The following is a 16,007-nucleotide window of genomic DNA, read 5'->3' on the forward strand; positions in this document are numbered from 1 at the left end:
AAACGGAATCACCGAGTCAACATAGGCTTCTCAACTTTCATCAAGCCATTGATTCATTTACCATGCTAAGAGCAAATATAAACAGTTACTGTCAAGATTGACGTTTAATTACAGATTCAAAACTTGGCTGCTAACTTCTGTGAAGCAGATGTTCAAGAAAATAAATGTTGGTATAGCAGAATTCCATACGACAAGCTTCCTACTCAAGAAATTTTTTTCTGATCTTTTAAGGGAAAAAGGATTGAATGAGCTCTTGTATATCATTCAATTTTCCATCATCAAGGCCATAGATGTTTATGATTAGGTCATTTCCCTACATGTTCTGCCAAAGGAACATTTTCTTTCTCGTCACTTCCCGATACCGCAGGTAAAATACTCAAAAGTTCACCTTCGCTATCTCTTGTATCTTCACCAGCTTTCTTGGATGGCATCAAAATTCCTTCCCAATCAGTAGTATTTGGATCACGAGTTCCACTCATGCCAAAAATCTTGTGAGCCTTTGAGCCAGCAACTCCATCCATGCCCAAACTTATTTCACTCTCCTGAAGGGATGGAACACCACAATTCTCATGCATGATGACTGCCCCAAAAGCATTGGCTACAACTTGATTAGCTTCTTGTAATTCTTCACATCCAACTTCCTCAACCTTCAAGCAGCTTCCTCCACTTATTTCATCACCGACTTTAATAGATGACATAGAAGAACCTTCTACATTGCTTGTGGGGTGCGAAACACCAAGTGATTTCTCTCTCATGGACATTGGAGAAGACGATTCTTGAGGGTTTACTCTCACTAAAGCTGATACTGTTCTGACATGTGAAAGTTTCCCAAACTTCGGCTTCATGTTGGAGCTCCTACTCGGACTGGGTACAGCAGCTTCCACCTTAGGTAAAGCTCCTAGGCTTGCATGTGATTGCACGGTCCCACTGGGTGTACGAACTGATTTGACCTGCATAACACAGGAACAGGACAACTTTACCATGCCACCTCCTTTAAACAAATACTTCTCCAGATTTTAGTCCATAACCAAAGGATAGATATTTTCCAGATGTCTGGACTTTGGTTGGGAAATTAAAAGGATACAATTTTCAAGGCAGGCAAAGATCTCATCTTGCTCAACCCACTGTTGGCTGCATATGTCTCTATAACTTAGCACATCTTTCTTGACTATCTTATTCCATCACAGGTCCGTACTCTTCTCGACTTTTATAATATACAACATCAACTCCTCTTGATGGTGCATCTGCAGACCATATATTTAGGTGTGATAATATCCTATTTATCTTCTCAGACTAGTATTCCCATCTCACAAGGGTAATTTTTTTCAACTTACCTTGCCTGATACTACCATCTAACAGGTTTAACACTCTGGTTTTCTATGTGCTTAACTTGTGCATTGAAATGTCTTTGAGATGATTCCGACGAGGTTTATCGCAATCCTCATTTTGCATCGTTAACTGCCTGGAATTAACTTCATAACCAAACAAGAAAAAAGAAAAGAAAGACGAGAATGCATAGCTTAAAGTGGAAGCAAAACTAACCCCATCAAAAAATCCAATTTTTGGGGACGGCATTCTCAGGCCTGATGGTCTTGCAGAATGAGAAAGAGTGCCAGCTTGTGAGGAGGATTTCCTTGGACCTCCATTTTGTATCACAATTTCCTCATTCCCATGTTGTTCTATGATCTGATTATTTGAATCATTATGCAAAGGAATGGTGTCATTGTCCAAAGATCTGCAAGAATTAGCATCAAAGCTAGTCCTTGATGTATTGGACCTCTGATTGATTGTACTTGAAGAAGATGAAGAAGCTGAGGACCATTCACTGATAGAACTAGCAGGTGATATGCTTGGAGAGATCTTGGAAGACATCAGATATGCTGAGACAGCAGAATTTCCACAGGTTCTCTTAGCAGTTTTTAATGGGGTTTTGAGCACCGAACCAGAGGGAAGTGGTTTCAAAGTTCTTTCACCAATCTTTCTTCGAACAGCCTCTAAATGAGATTTACCAAGATTATTGGATGACACATTTCCAGAACTATCAACCGAGGAGGTTGTTGCAGATTTAATCTTGGTTGAGTTTGAAGCAGAACTGGAGGAGGACGAAGACTTTGGCAGCACCCTGCGAGGACCACTGATGATGGGCGCCTTTAATGCCTGAACCCCTTTACCAGCAACTGCAAATTGTGGAGTGATTACTTGTAGAAGTATCTGATATTCTGCTCAACTAAATAATATAGATAAGAGGAAATGTTTATTACCGGTGCCAATTGTTGTCTTAGTATTTCCAAGCTTATTGGCTTGACTGGCAGCCAAAGAGGCCCCTTTTTCTGTTGATGTTGATATGGGTTTTACCTGGTTGATTACTGAGGGTGGCTTAGAAAGTGTTGGATTTGAACTGCCATTTCTAACAGTCTACTTCATCAACAAAAAGTAAAATAGAGAATGGGATTAGTCAAAAGAACTTGTTCCATTCAAAGCAAAATTTTTTATGCACCACCTTATGATCACATGTTGGCAGCCAAAGAGGCCCCTTTTTCCGTTGATGTTGAGATGGGTTTTACCTTGTTGATTACTGAGGGTGGCTTAGAAAGTGTTGGATTTGAGCTGCCATTTCTAACAGCCTACTTCATCAACAAAAAGTAAAATAGAAAATGGGATTAGTCAAAAGAACTTGTTCCATTCAAAGCAAAATTTTTTATGCACCAACTTAAGATCACATGTTGTACTTGTCATAGAAGAATAAATTCAAGTTGGATATTTTAGAATGATTAGCTAAAAAACCAACCATGAAAAGACTATAATTCTCATGCCAATACAAATTGAAAACCTCCTAAATTTGTGAACCAGATTTCTGTGGATAGTTCATAGACTAGCAGTATAAGTTCATGAAAGATGTGAAATTCTTTAAAAGACAAACCTGTGCTGGTTGTGAACAAACAGAATCTTGCTTTACTGCTTTTGCTGTGCTTTGCAACCTAAGAGTTTGTTTTGTCTGAGATTTTGATATCCCAACAGGTTTCTGCTTCAGGGAAAATTTTTTACATCATAGTTCAACTCAAACTATAGGAAAATGACGATAATTAAAAGCTGGTCTCCACTTTGTCTAAGTTACCTGATTTTGAGAAGCAAGGTTCATCTTCTTCATTGCTGTCAAATATGAAAAATGATAGTTAGATACAAATTGTTTTTGTGGATACAAGAGGATAAATGTACCTCAATACTAGCACAACAATGAAGTGAAATATCATGGTGACAAGACATCACCAAGATAATCTGAAATGGAAAGGAGCAGATGCTAGAGGATCTTTAATCAGCCAGTTCCAATAAACTTTGTAGGTTTCATCACTTGAAATTTATAGTATGAAGCAAACAGTAAGAATTGCGGAAGTTAATATCTATGCATATTGGAGTAAACAAAATAAGAGCTCCAAAGGGAGTAGTGAGCTGGTACTGTGCAACAGATATTGTTTATTCAATCCATGATGGATCTGCACAGGAAAGGAGGGAAAAACAGAATTAAACTACCAGTCATAGTTTTTTACTAACTTCTCAGGATATTCAATTAATTTTCTGCTGTGAGAAAAGTCATGTAAGCAGTAATGTTCATTTCTCTCTTTCTCCTCAAGACAGTTGCATCCAAATGTACCACAGCCTAATTGCATATTAGTAAAGAAAACTGATCATTGGAGCAAAATGAAAACAAGTAAGAATGAATCAGAAGGTCTTCCTTGTCTTTCAACTGGTGAAGAAGTAGCCAACTTACAAGTAACAGCTTGGCTTTCCCCTGAGGTGATCTTGCAGTTTGCATTCGTAGTATTATATGCTTTACTTGATTTCTGAATAGAGGCTCTAATATCCTCAAACAACTCGGCCTCAAAGTTTTCCAGCGTCAAATCTTCACTCCCCAAGGTAGAGATTGAATCAGTAGATCTTTGCATGTCCTCTTGAATTCCTGGTAATTTTTGCATTCCTTTAATCATGCAAGATAACTCCTCAGGGTCTAGAACACCTGAAAGTGCATAAGCAAGATTAGTACAATTGGAGTTGAGTCATATGCCTAACAAATATATAGTAGAACCCAGATGATACCGGCGCTTGTGAAGAAGGCATTATCCCATGCTAGACTCTTGCGCAAGTTACACTTCCCCTTTCTGCTAGCTCTACTGGGTTCGGAGGACTCATTCAGGTCAGGCAATTGGTCATCCAGTTCACTGCCGGGAGTCACACCTGCTTCTTTTCCAGCAATGAATGATCCTAACGACTCAAAAGTATCGGGCTCCTCCTGCTTTTCTATATAACATAAGAAAGTTCTATCAGCAAAAACATTATAAGAGAAACACAAGTCCAAAAGGCTACTTATAAGAGACAAAGACGGATGGCTATTAAACAAACACTCCAAAACAGATGACCTAAAAGCCACTATTTTCACACAAGATTAACTGACACTATCCAAAGGGCACTTTAACAGTAGGAGCTCTGTTTAAAGGTTTTGCTGACAAAATATAAAACATCAATCTGAACATATCATTCAGAGCCCAAACATCGGAAATTAGATATAGTTGGCTGGAAAAAAAGGGACACCCACTTTCAGTAGGGGGTGATTCATTGAGATAAAGGAACTCAATTCCCTTCAATTGGGCGGTGGATTTGATAATTTCATCAAGATAAATGGCCAGCCTGTCTTGCAATGTAGGGCTACATGAATCTATAGGTCAGTGAGAGGATCTCGATTCATTTGGACTAAGAAAACACAATAAGCAAGAAAAGGGGGAAGTGTCAAAAGAATATAAACCTGAAGATTGGTGATTGTGAAGGGAGAAACGGCTAGCAGAAAGAGGCGAAGGAGACGAATTGAGGATTAGGGCATCATTCTCGTTTGAAAAATCGATAAGGCTCAGCCCTTTCACTTGCAGATCGATTCTATCTGACCCCTCTTCCATTCTAACTTTAACGATAAAATAAAGAATCCTAGAAAAAATTCCTCAAGATTCTCAGCTGAAGAGGCGCGGAGCAAAAAGAGGCCTGGCGGCAGGGCGCTACTCTGCTTCAGAGATCAGTAGTGTTCTGACGGGAATGGGATGAGCGAAAGAGCAATTGTCAAAAAGGGCTGCAGACGGACAGACAATGGAATGAGTGAGAGACAGAGAGCGCAAAGTGGAATTTTTTGAACGTTTCATGGGCGGTTTCTCCAAAAAATTGAATTTGCCCTAACGATTTTTTTTTCTTTTTTTTTTTTCATTTGCCCTGACGACTTACTTATAATCGTCACTTTTTTATTCTTTTATTCTTTTTCTTTCTTTTTTTTCCTTTGAAAATTTAGAAAATAACAATAAAGGGGCATTAGTGGAAAGAAGTTGGCATATACTACTTAACCTACACTATTTTGCAAGTGTATACATAGTTAAACTTTATTTTATAATTTATTCAACTATATATCATTATTTTAATGAAAAATTAAAAGATATTAACATCCGTTTCACCTTATCCTTATCTTGTTTTAAAATTGTGTGTATCTATTATTACTCTAGTGAAAAGGTAAAAAAAAAATTATAACCCCATCACTCGCTTACTCTCTCTTAGTTGAAATAGTAAATTTATAGTAAAAAATTGATCCACCTTATTAAACCAATACACTTCCCCTCCTTATAAAACATGCCTGAAGAACATCAAAGTCGACTAATTCCGAAAGAGTTGCTACTCTCAAGGAAGAAAAAGGCTCGAAATATAAAGTTATTCTTCAAGAAATCCAAAGTGAACAGCCAAAATGGTCTAACTTTCACTTGCACAAAAGTTCAATGAATGATTACAGCAGACAAATCAATTGACTGTCAGATTTCCAAACCAGATGTTTAGTTTTTGCTGTTAAAATCGTTTTTGTTGAACTGCAAGGACTTACTTTATATGTATATATACCAGGTTCTAAATTACCGATGCTCAGTTTCTACCCCGTAGTATTTTCATTTTTGGGTCTGCCTTGTAACGTACTGAAAAGAGATTCAATTTCATCGTTCGACCCAGAAGACAGCTTATGCTAAGTCACTAATCATAAGTACAACGTCCATCTGACTTAAAAAATTATTTTATTTGCTTGTTCTACTTTGCATTGGTATGACTTCTCAACTCATCTTTTACCTAAATGAAATGCCACAACGATGGTCGTACGGTTGAGCAAAGACGAGGGTTTAGGGGTGGGGAGATGGACAAGGAAACAAAAATTAAATAGCAAAGCATGCCAGAAAGGACCACTTCCAACAACTAAAGATCAAAAAGACGACATACTACCGAAAGTCCAACGCTAACTAATCTTGTGATATTAGAGTCATGCATTATTAACCTCCACTTCTACTTCTCAACCCAAATACCATGTTGGGCATATCAACGACAATGGCATTTTTACTAAATTTACAGTTCAAGCTCAACGAAGATCTGCCTCAATACGGTGGTGGCATACTGTGCAGCCTAGCACCTTGCAAATGGAAACAACTGAAATGATAGAGGGCAATTCGTACAATTATTGGCTAGGTCCTGTTACCAAAATTGCCAAGAAGAAAGGCTACAGACAAAAGAAGTCAAACTCAACTGGAAACATAAGCATTATCTACAAAGGCTCAGTAGATTAGCTGTGCATGCTAATCATGTACACGTAATTGCATGGTTTACAGAATTTCTTCACTTTACATTGGTCAGTAAGAGTACACATGTTCCTTCGAGAAAAAAAAAAAAAAAAAAAAAAAGGAAGAAAGAGTACACATGCTATAGGAGAATACTTAGAACTCATCTCACCATGAAAAATATCACATTGCACTGTCTTCTATTGATATTGCATTCTTTCTTCTTCTTTTAGTTTTGCATGTGGCAGCAGCTTTGCGAGGTGATGTGTATCTACGGCGATAACTAACAAGCGAAAGTCCAAAAATGTTGAATTTTCCAGCACTATTGAAGGCAGTTTCAGCTTCAGAACGCCTCTTGAAGACCACTTTTGCGCGCTTGCTCTTACTTAGAACTTTAGTCTGCGACTCCTTCACTGGTCCATAGCAGTCGAATATATCGTTCAGGTTAGTTATTGAAGGAATAGATTCTAAATAAGTGAAGTTAAGGATCAGACTAGTTTTTATATGACTTTTCATCCACAGGGTACGATCGCACAGGATCTTCTGCTCCCAGTTCAGTAACCACAGGATTCATTTCAAGTTGATTATCCAAGTTTGGATTTGTACCCTCCAAACCTTCTTGTTCAGCAACAACAACATCCTTCTCTCAGGGGGGCTCAGGTTCGAACAGTACCTGATCATCCAAGTTGCTCTGGATAATTCTGTCAGTCCAGTAAGAGTCTTCCATACCTTCAAATTCAAATGCTTCTGCAGCTTCTACATTGGCTGACTTTTTAACTATTTGTTTACCTGATGACTTTGTCCTTTTTTTAAGATTGTTATGTTCCATACAGATAGAGTTGCGAAAATCACAGAAAAAACCAGCTATTGTTGTCAAAGAACTGTAACCTTTCACTGGATTTTCAGCAGCAAGACACAGCTCTGAAAATATCTCACTCATAGAAGGATACTCACAAGGAGGTGGCCTTCTACAAGATTTCTCAGCGGTCAAGGTTGAAGCTCCAGAATAATAAGTCTTTCCAGACTTTTTACTGTGGTTAACTATTGCTCCTTGTGAAATTTTAATGCCAGTGTTAAGAGGGGGAACCGCACCACTATGTAGTTTCCCCGCAAGCCCATGCATGCTATCTCCAACTTCAACGTAATTTCTCAACAATGAAGTTGCAGTTCTTGCACTCTGCATGGAAACCCTTTTCCTCATTCTTTTCGTTGATTCACTGGATGTAGAACCAAGCGCTTTGCGTTTCTTTCCAGAAGATACAGAAGCCTTGTCACTGCTTGCTTTCCCTTCGTCTTCATATCCACCATCTCGAAAGCTCAAGCTGCTTCCAGACATCAAGTCCTGCAAGTGTTTTTTCTTTTTTGTTTTGCGCTCATTATTCAAGGGGAGATCCATGCCCCTGCAAGAAACCCCATGCAAAGGAGACATTTTTTTTCCACATTCAATTTCATTATCTTCCTCAGAACCCAAACCATCATCAATCACTTCAACAAGATTTTTCTCCTCCTGTACTGCAGCAAGATCAAGATCGTTTCCCAAAAAACCATTTAGTTCTTCAAATACAGGTAGTTGGTAATAACCCTTCCATCTATTAAATGCCAATAACTGCGCTCTTGCTATGACAAATTCCAAATCATCAATATCATTATGTGGGGATTTAGCTAATGCCTCCAAAGAGTTGACGAGTTTTGCAGGACTAAAAGCTGCTGCAGTTGAAAAACTATCTCCAGCATATGTCCTGATTGATTTTTCCCAGATACTAGACTTTAAAACCACCTGTGACTTGACCTTGGCACTTACCTCCTCAGGCAAGCATCTGCAGGCCAAGCCAAACTCGACCCTTTTAGAAACCTCAGTCAAGGCAGAGTTCACAGCATTGCAGAAAGCAGTGGCATTACTTTGCTTCTTCATTTGAGAGAAATACATTTGGAATGGCTTTATCTTTGAGGCTTCATTCCATACAAAAGTTTGGTCCCCAAAATAAGCAATCAAATAACTATCTTTCTTAAAATATTTCATTTCTTTCTCGGATGCAGCTGATGGTTCAATTATCTGGCCAGGCCACCATGGATGGCTCCTTACCTTGCCCCATACTAAATCAGACACATAAAATTCGCTTTCCTTTTCCATCTGATTCCCTTCCCCACGACTTTTTGGTATCAGTATGCAAGGCTTAGCATCCTTTCCATCCACTTCATTAAATGGTCCACTTGTTATCACTTCTTTAATTGGTGCTTGTCGGTTTCTAGCAGATACACCATTTTTAATAGTGGCATCTGTAACTTCCGCTAAACCAACAGAAAATGGCAAGCTACCCTCAATCAAAGCCGTTGTACTTTCAGCACCTTGAATAAAAATTCCCTCCTGATGGTGCGAATTCAAATCCACAAAGAAACTTTTTCGATTCCCGCTGTCACCATATTGTGGAAACTCACAAACTCCCATCTCTTCATTGTGATCGGGGTCTATCTTATCTTTAACCTCATTATTGTCAGCACCCTTTAATTGTACATCCAATTTACCATCAGTTTTAACAGTTTCTTGCCCACAAACTCCTCCCTTCCAGGAATACCCCTCGTTTGGCTCAGGTTCTCTATTGTTACCTTCAGTTTCTACCACCAAACTTTTATCTCTTTTCAGACCCTCCATTTCAGCATTCAAGCCCTCGAACCCATAGGTAACAGATGAACCATTCACTTTCCCAAAATCCCTAACCCCAGTCACAGAAAATCCGCCCGGATCGCCAGCAGGATTAGACAGAGGGGTATCATCAACTGGACTCATATCAAGCTTATTCTTGTTGTTTCCTTCAATTGAACGGCCTCGAGGTTTAAGTCGATGTAGTTCAATATCAAAGAAGATATCTAAGAAACCCTATACATAGCATATCAAGAAACAAAACAGGACTAAAGGATAGGCGAGCAAAAATCTTGATAAAAATGAATAACCAAGTTATTATACCACAGTTAGGACATGTCTGGTGTTAAAGCATATGCATGCTATATAAGTGGAAGATAATTTCGTATTAACTTACTAATATCATGAATTAGCTGGCACGCCCGACTTTGCTGGACTCAGCGACAATGATGAGCACCAAACGGCCCGATGAGATTATCGGAGGAAAATGGAAAAACGATGGAGAGACCGCAGATTGAATGTGCTGTATATCTTATAGATGCAGGAAGTGGAGGTGGAGGTGCTCAGCGGAAGTTGTACGGTTCAGTGTTTCCGATTTTTTTTCCCTCTTTTTTTGCTGGGTGGTGCTGCTGCTACTATTTGCTTTATGCTTTCGCGAGAAAGCAAAGGAGGTGGCAGGCCTAGTTGTGAAGCTTTTTAAGTAGAACCTCAGCGTGGACACGTGTCTTCCCCGTGCGACTGTAATGAGATGGTGGGAGGGATGAGTTGGATTGGGTTGAATTGTCGCCTGGCGGCACACGGGCCTGGGCCGGACGATTGGAGGATGTGATCAAGACGTGTAGCGCGCGCATCCTCAAACGTTTTACCACACCAAATACTAGACTAACCAAGAACTTGTGGAGATTTTGGTTGCTTTTTATAATAAAATTGAAATCTAAAAATCGATGTCTAAAATATAAAATTTGAATTCATTAAATTATTAAATTATTAAGTCTTAAAGTATATCATATTAAATGATAAATGAATAGTTTATTATTTATTTTTAGAAGTAAGTTTTGCATACGAAATTCGGATGCTACTTAATTAATTCAAATGTTTAATTTTTCATTATTAAATGCAGATAAACATATTAATATCATATTTCATTAATTTGAAGTAGTGAATTGAGTTATTAAATAAGGCTAGTTTTTTTTGCATAACATTCATATGAGAAACAATTAGAGAGTTTAATGTGGTTCTTACAATCAATTCCCAAGTCAATCTAATATTTATATTAAAAAGATCAAATTGTCACCGTTGCTTTAGGACATAGACTATGTAGGAGGCTGCTAAATTAATATAAATAAAATATTTTGGCTATTTTACAGTTACTAAAAATTATGAATAACTCATTTAACTTCTCTGTCTGCAAAATATTGGACATTCTGTCCATTTTCAATATTACATCTAGTTTATTCTGTTAAGCCCAAAGACACTTATGGCAATATCGAATAAATCCAAATATGAAAGGATTCTTAGTTAATCAATCATTAATAATGTATAAAATCAAGTCTTTCATTTCAATAATACCATAGGCGGGAGATCATTAAAGTATGCTTATTTTTGTAGTTTATATTAATTAATGTGCAATGATAATACAAGGAAATTGCCATGTATACATGCTACTTGATTTGATGAAAGATATGGATTACCGTCCGGCACCGTTTGGATTAACTGTTTTTTGAGGTGTTTTTTTAAAACTTTACTGTAACTGTGTATATGAAAAACTTTTACTGTAGATGTTTTTTGGATTGTTTTTAGAGATATTTTTTAAAAATATTTTTGAGTATTTTTATAATTTACAATTTTTTTGGGATTTTTTTAAATAAATACTAGCTCTGTTTCTATATATAAATATTTATTTATTTATATATATAATATTTTTTATTTCAATTTTGTTTTATAACATGTATATTTATATATGTATATTAAATATATATTAATATACATATTAATATATATAAATACATATTAATATACATATATTAATATACATATTATAAAACAAAATTGAAATATATATATTTATATATTTATATAAATATATTTTAAACAAAATATTTATATTTATATATAAATATATATATATTTATTTAAATTGATATAATATATATAATATACATATTTGAAATATACATATTAATATTAATATAATTTATATATATACTATAATATACATAATTGAAATACGCAAATTGAAATATACATATTAATATACATATTATAAACAAAATTGAAATAAACATATTTATATATTTATATAAATATATAAATATAAATATAAATATAAATAAAATATAGTTATAAATATGTATAAATATATTTTAAACAAAAATATTTATATTTATATATTAATATATAATATTTATTTCAATTGATATAATATATATAATATACATATTAATATACATAATTGAAATATACATATTAATATTACTATAATTTATATATATAATATAATATACATAATTGAAATATACATATTAATATATATTAATATACATATTATAAAACAAAATTGAAATAAATATATAAATATATTTATATAAATACATATAAATAGATTTATTTATATATATTTATATGTATTTATATAAATATATATAAATATATTTTAAACAAAATATTTATATTTATATATGAATATATATATTTATTTCAATTGATATAATATATATAATATACGTATTAATATACATAATTGAAATATACATATTAATATTAATATAATTTATATATATAATATAATATACATAATTGAAATATACAAATTGAAATATACATATTAATATACATATTATAAAACAAAATTGAAATAAAAAATATTATATATATAAATAAATAAATATTAATATATATATATATATATATATAATACAAAACGAAATTGAAATCGAAAAATCTGATTTCTATTTTCGATTTCAAAAACTCCATTACTAAATTCGAGCCAAATTTGCATAATTTGAAATCGAAAATTCCAAATTTTTTTGTATATTTGGAGTTGTTTTTGATATATTGTTTGGATATGGTGGTGTTTTTGGAGTTGTTTTTGTTTGTGTATTACTGTAACATTGTAGATGAAAAAATTGTTTTTCAAAAAATGATGAATCCAAACAGAGCCACAACTAGTGTTAGCGACAGAGTGTAAGTGAAAGATCGTTCCATCGGTTTGGTGCACCACCACCACGACGCAGCTCTTTCCCCGTCTTGAATGTTCAGGCGACACACTAAAACCTCGCAACGGGGTAATTAGCATTTAGCATCAATCATGCAAGTATATATAAGAACCTTGCAAGGAGTTAATTAGCATTTAGCTCATGCAAGTTCCAAATTTAAGCAATGACGGATTAATTTTAATTTTAGAACGGGAGTGAATAGTTAAACATATAATAAAAATGCTATAACAAATAAAGCATACTAAATATGAATTTTAGGCCGGGAGTGAAAAGTCAAACATATAATAAAAAAAAGGATTAATCTTTACTACACTGACAGTGTATACACTATCAGCGTTGGATGAATGACAACTATGCAAAATTTGAATTTAAAATTCAACTTTTGCACACATGTCATGAATCCAACGCTGATAGTGTATACACCGTCAGTGTAGGAAAAATTTACTCATAAAAAAATACTAAAATTCAACTTTTGCACACATGTCATAAATCCAACGCTGATAGTGTATACACCGTCAGTGTAGGAAAAATTTACTCATAAAAAAATACTATAACAAATAAAGCATACTAAACATAAAATGAAAGTTGGATAGATGATTACTAATAATAAGATAGATTTAATTGTAAAAGATAAAACATAGACAAAAACTATATATATATATATTAGACTCTCTAATGTGACAAGAATTGTAAAAGACCTAATTTCTTTTTCAATGTTATATATATAATAGTCACATTATTTCTTTTTTAATGTTATATAATCAATGTATAAGTAAGAACATCATTAAAAGTCTCAATGGAGTTGGCAATGATAGCTATTTAGTTTTAACAATAACGTTCTTACTTATACATTGATCATATTACATTGAAAAAGAAATAATTACTGAAATTACTATTCTGACTTTGTTGATCATTGTAGTTCTCGGAATGGTGGCGAAAAATCTTCCTTTTTCAACCATACCCAATGCCCCCAAAAAAAAAAATCCACACACAGTTGACGAGCACAGCCGCACAAAGAGAGCACAGACTGAAACGAGGGAAATTTCCTTTTTCAAAAAAAAAAAAGAAGAAAGAAGACAAGACAGTGAGTATCATTTGCTCGAAACAACAAATCTCGTATCAGTGACCCAATAGCCCAAAATTCCAGTTCACTAACAAGATAAGAAAGGAAAAATTTGTTCAGAGCTGCGCTCAGCCCGCAATAAGTCCATTCCGCTACTTTAATGCCAGTGGGTAAGAACACATGTAACAAGATTAAGATCTGGGTTTCTCCTTTTTCTCTTTAAAGAGAGCCAGCAGAGAAACGCCAGATACCTTCACCACCTTGAATCTGACACCAGGGATATCACCCACTGCATGCCCCTTACGTCCAAATCCAGCAATTAACACTTCGTCCTGCAACATATAAGATTCTGGGGTTAACCAAGCCATCCAGGAAATAAGACCACAAAAGAAGAGCATTACAGGTACTACAAGGCTTACATTTTCTTCAATGTAATTTAGACAACCATCATTGGGGACAAAAGCCGCAATCTTCTTTCCATTCTTAATGAGTTGAACCCTAGCGCACTTTCGAATGGCAGAGTTTGGCTGCTTAGCCTCAATACCTCTGCACATGTCAAACAACTTCTTAAACTTAGATACCAGGCGACAAAGTATTGAAGTCCTAATCATGAACCAAAGGAATATATGCAAGGAAACACATCTCACATTTTCTCAAGGACAATGCCCTTTGCATGGGATGAACCAGCAAATGGTTTTTTCCATTCGTTTCCGAGATGTGACTTCTTATAGGACTTATCAGCCCACCTTTGCCTCCTACGGTGGGACTTCAGCTTGCGCCCGGCTCCCATACCTCGTGTCTTCCTGTAAAACAATTTACAAGGTAGTATGTCAACCCGTTCATCGAGGTTCACAAAACCCAGAAAATCCACCAATCAACCAGGGTTTATGAACCAGTCACAAAACCTCAAAAAGGGCAAAGCATAGGAAAAAATAATTGACAAACACAATGGGTTTGATTAACCACCCAAGCAAATGTCTCTTGGAATTGGCGGTAAAAACAATGCTTCCAGATTTTATCAAAATGCAATCTAATCCCAATCCTACAGAAATGGTGCAACATATCAAATGGGCCAAACCTCGCCTTATGACAACATGTTACAACATTATCATTCGAAGGTACTGAACTCTTTCAATAATTCTTCCAAATGTCCGAAAGGGAAAAAGTTTTAAGATTACACCAACGGTACATATCTATTGAACCAAAAGAATACAAGCTAAAACACATTTTACTAAAGATATATCATGATAAGTGAGCGCAAACCAGAGAAGTCCCTCGGAAAAAAAAAAGTTATCCTCCCCAAAAATTTTGATTCATCAAATGCCCAAGTCCCAACAACAAGAGGGAAAAACTTGAGCTATGTCCAAGAAAAAAAATTCAACTCGAAGCTCAGAATGCAAACAAATTAGCTAAATTAGCTAAAAAAATAACTAGCAAATATGCTTTCCAAGAAAATAAAAATTCTTATCAACTTGAGAATGAAGTTTTAAATAAACAGCATGCCATTGGAAATCGATTGCCTTCATACACAGAAAACAGGGGAAAAAAGTACCATATTTGAGCACAAAAGGAAAAATCCAAGATCAACAACTAAGAGCTACAACTACATGTTAATATTATATTTCTGCTTTTATTGACACAGAAATTTTTGCTCAAGCCTAGATTTATTCAAATAGCAGAGGGCATATACGTATAAAAGCAGTACGCATGAATGTAAAGCTATGGAAAAGGATATAGAAGAAATGAATCATACCCCATGATTGCAGTGAGACGAGACTTCCGACTCGAGAGACTAGGGCTTCAGTTGGGAGAGAGAGATTAAAGAGGAGGCAGCCGCTGATGTATCGTAAAACCCTAATCCTGGGAATGGCTTTATGAAAATTGCCGATGACTATATATAGTGCACTGGGGCTTGGGCTGATAACCCAAACCTTCTCGGCCTATTTACTTAAAATCTGCTCCAAAATTGTTCCGATGGGCAAAGCCCATCACTTTGCTTTCTGGGCCGTAAAGTGTGTATCACGACTCAATGTGGCCCGAAATCAAGAATCTCAACTCCGTACTCCTCCACTTTGTACGTCCTTGTCCATAAACTATCCACATAACATATAAACGGGGATCCATTAATGACAACAGAAGACTTTTTTTGGTTTAAATTTTTTTCTAACAAGAAGGGGTGGAATTTAAGGCACGGGGAGGGGATAGAAGAATTAGAGTCCAAAATCTCTAAATTCTAAGGTCTTAACGTTAGTCATGATGATAATTGGCAACTTAGTTAATGATAATCAAATTTAACATCTTACGAGGAATTTTATCTCGCGGCTAGAGTAAGTTTTACAGTAGGATGGAGTGAAAGAAGCCATGTTCGAGTGGGATCCATTCATTTCATAAAAATATACTAGCTTAGCAGGGTATTATATTTTTTCCATATTTGATTGAACAGGAGATTATTTAAAATAATTTATTTTTTTTACAAA

At 35.2% G+C, this 16,007-nt stretch overlaps 3 protein-coding genes across 5 annotated transcripts; all 3 read right to left on the reverse strand.

Annotated features, from left to right (window-relative positions):
* Positions 1-24: 24 nt before the first annotated feature.
* Positions 25-5,231, reverse strand: LOC113694702 (uncharacterized). 3 transcript variants are annotated; one of them, XR_003449455.2, is made up of 10 exons: positions 4,796-5,231; positions 4,093-4,293; positions 3,767-4,012; positions 3,116-3,150; positions 2,921-3,022; positions 2,565-2,624; positions 2,262-2,415; positions 1,543-2,177; positions 1,335-1,462; positions 715-1,244 (listed from the first exon to the last, which is right to left on the reverse strand). XR_003449455.2 is itself a non-coding variant. In XM_027213555.2 (9 exons), the coding sequence occupies exons 1-9, from the start codon at positions 4,941-4,943 to the stop codon at positions 306-308; spliced, it is 2,226 nt and encodes a 741-aa protein (XP_027069356.1). In that variant the 5' UTR covers positions 4,944-5,228; the 3' UTR covers positions 25-305. The 3 variants fall into 3 exon arrangements, 2 of the variants coding, with proteins under 2 accessions (XP_027069356.1, XP_027069357.1); XM_027213555.2 differs by lacking the exon at positions 1,335-1,462 and having other exon boundaries at positions 25-950; positions 4,796-5,228; XM_027213556.2 differs by having other exon boundaries at positions 715-1,462.
* Positions 5,232-6,572: 1,341 nt separating this feature from the next.
* Positions 6,573-9,935, reverse strand: LOC140009279 (uncharacterized). The gene is made up of 2 exons (XM_072054390.1): positions 9,650-9,935; positions 6,573-9,489 (listed from the first exon to the last, which is right to left on the reverse strand). The coding sequence occupies exons 1-2, from the start codon at positions 9,656-9,658 to the stop codon at positions 7,261-7,263; spliced, it is 2,238 nt and encodes a 745-aa protein (XP_071910491.1). The 5' UTR covers positions 9,659-9,935; the 3' UTR covers positions 6,573-7,260.
* Positions 9,936-13,561: 3,626 nt separating this feature from the next.
* On the reverse strand, positions 13,562-15,416 carry LOC113697341 (small ribosomal subunit protein uS12). Its single transcript, XM_027216924.2, has 4 exons — positions 15,284-15,416; positions 14,178-14,333; positions 13,950-14,076; positions 13,562-13,862 (listed from the first exon to the last, which is right to left on the reverse strand). Exons 1-4 carry the CDS (start codon positions 15,286-15,288, stop codon positions 13,722-13,724), a joined length of 429 nt encoding a protein of 142 aa, XP_027072725.1. The 5' UTR covers positions 15,289-15,416; the 3' UTR covers positions 13,562-13,721.
* Positions 15,417-16,007: the final 591 nt, after the last annotated feature.

The sequence above is a fragment of the Coffea arabica genome, chromosome 6e (genome assembly GCF_036785885.1).
Source record: "Coffea arabica cultivar ET-39 chromosome 6e, Coffea Arabica ET-39 HiFi, whole genome shotgun sequence".
Lineage (NCBI taxonomy): Eukaryota > Viridiplantae > Streptophyta > Magnoliopsida > Gentianales > Rubiaceae > Coffea > Coffea arabica.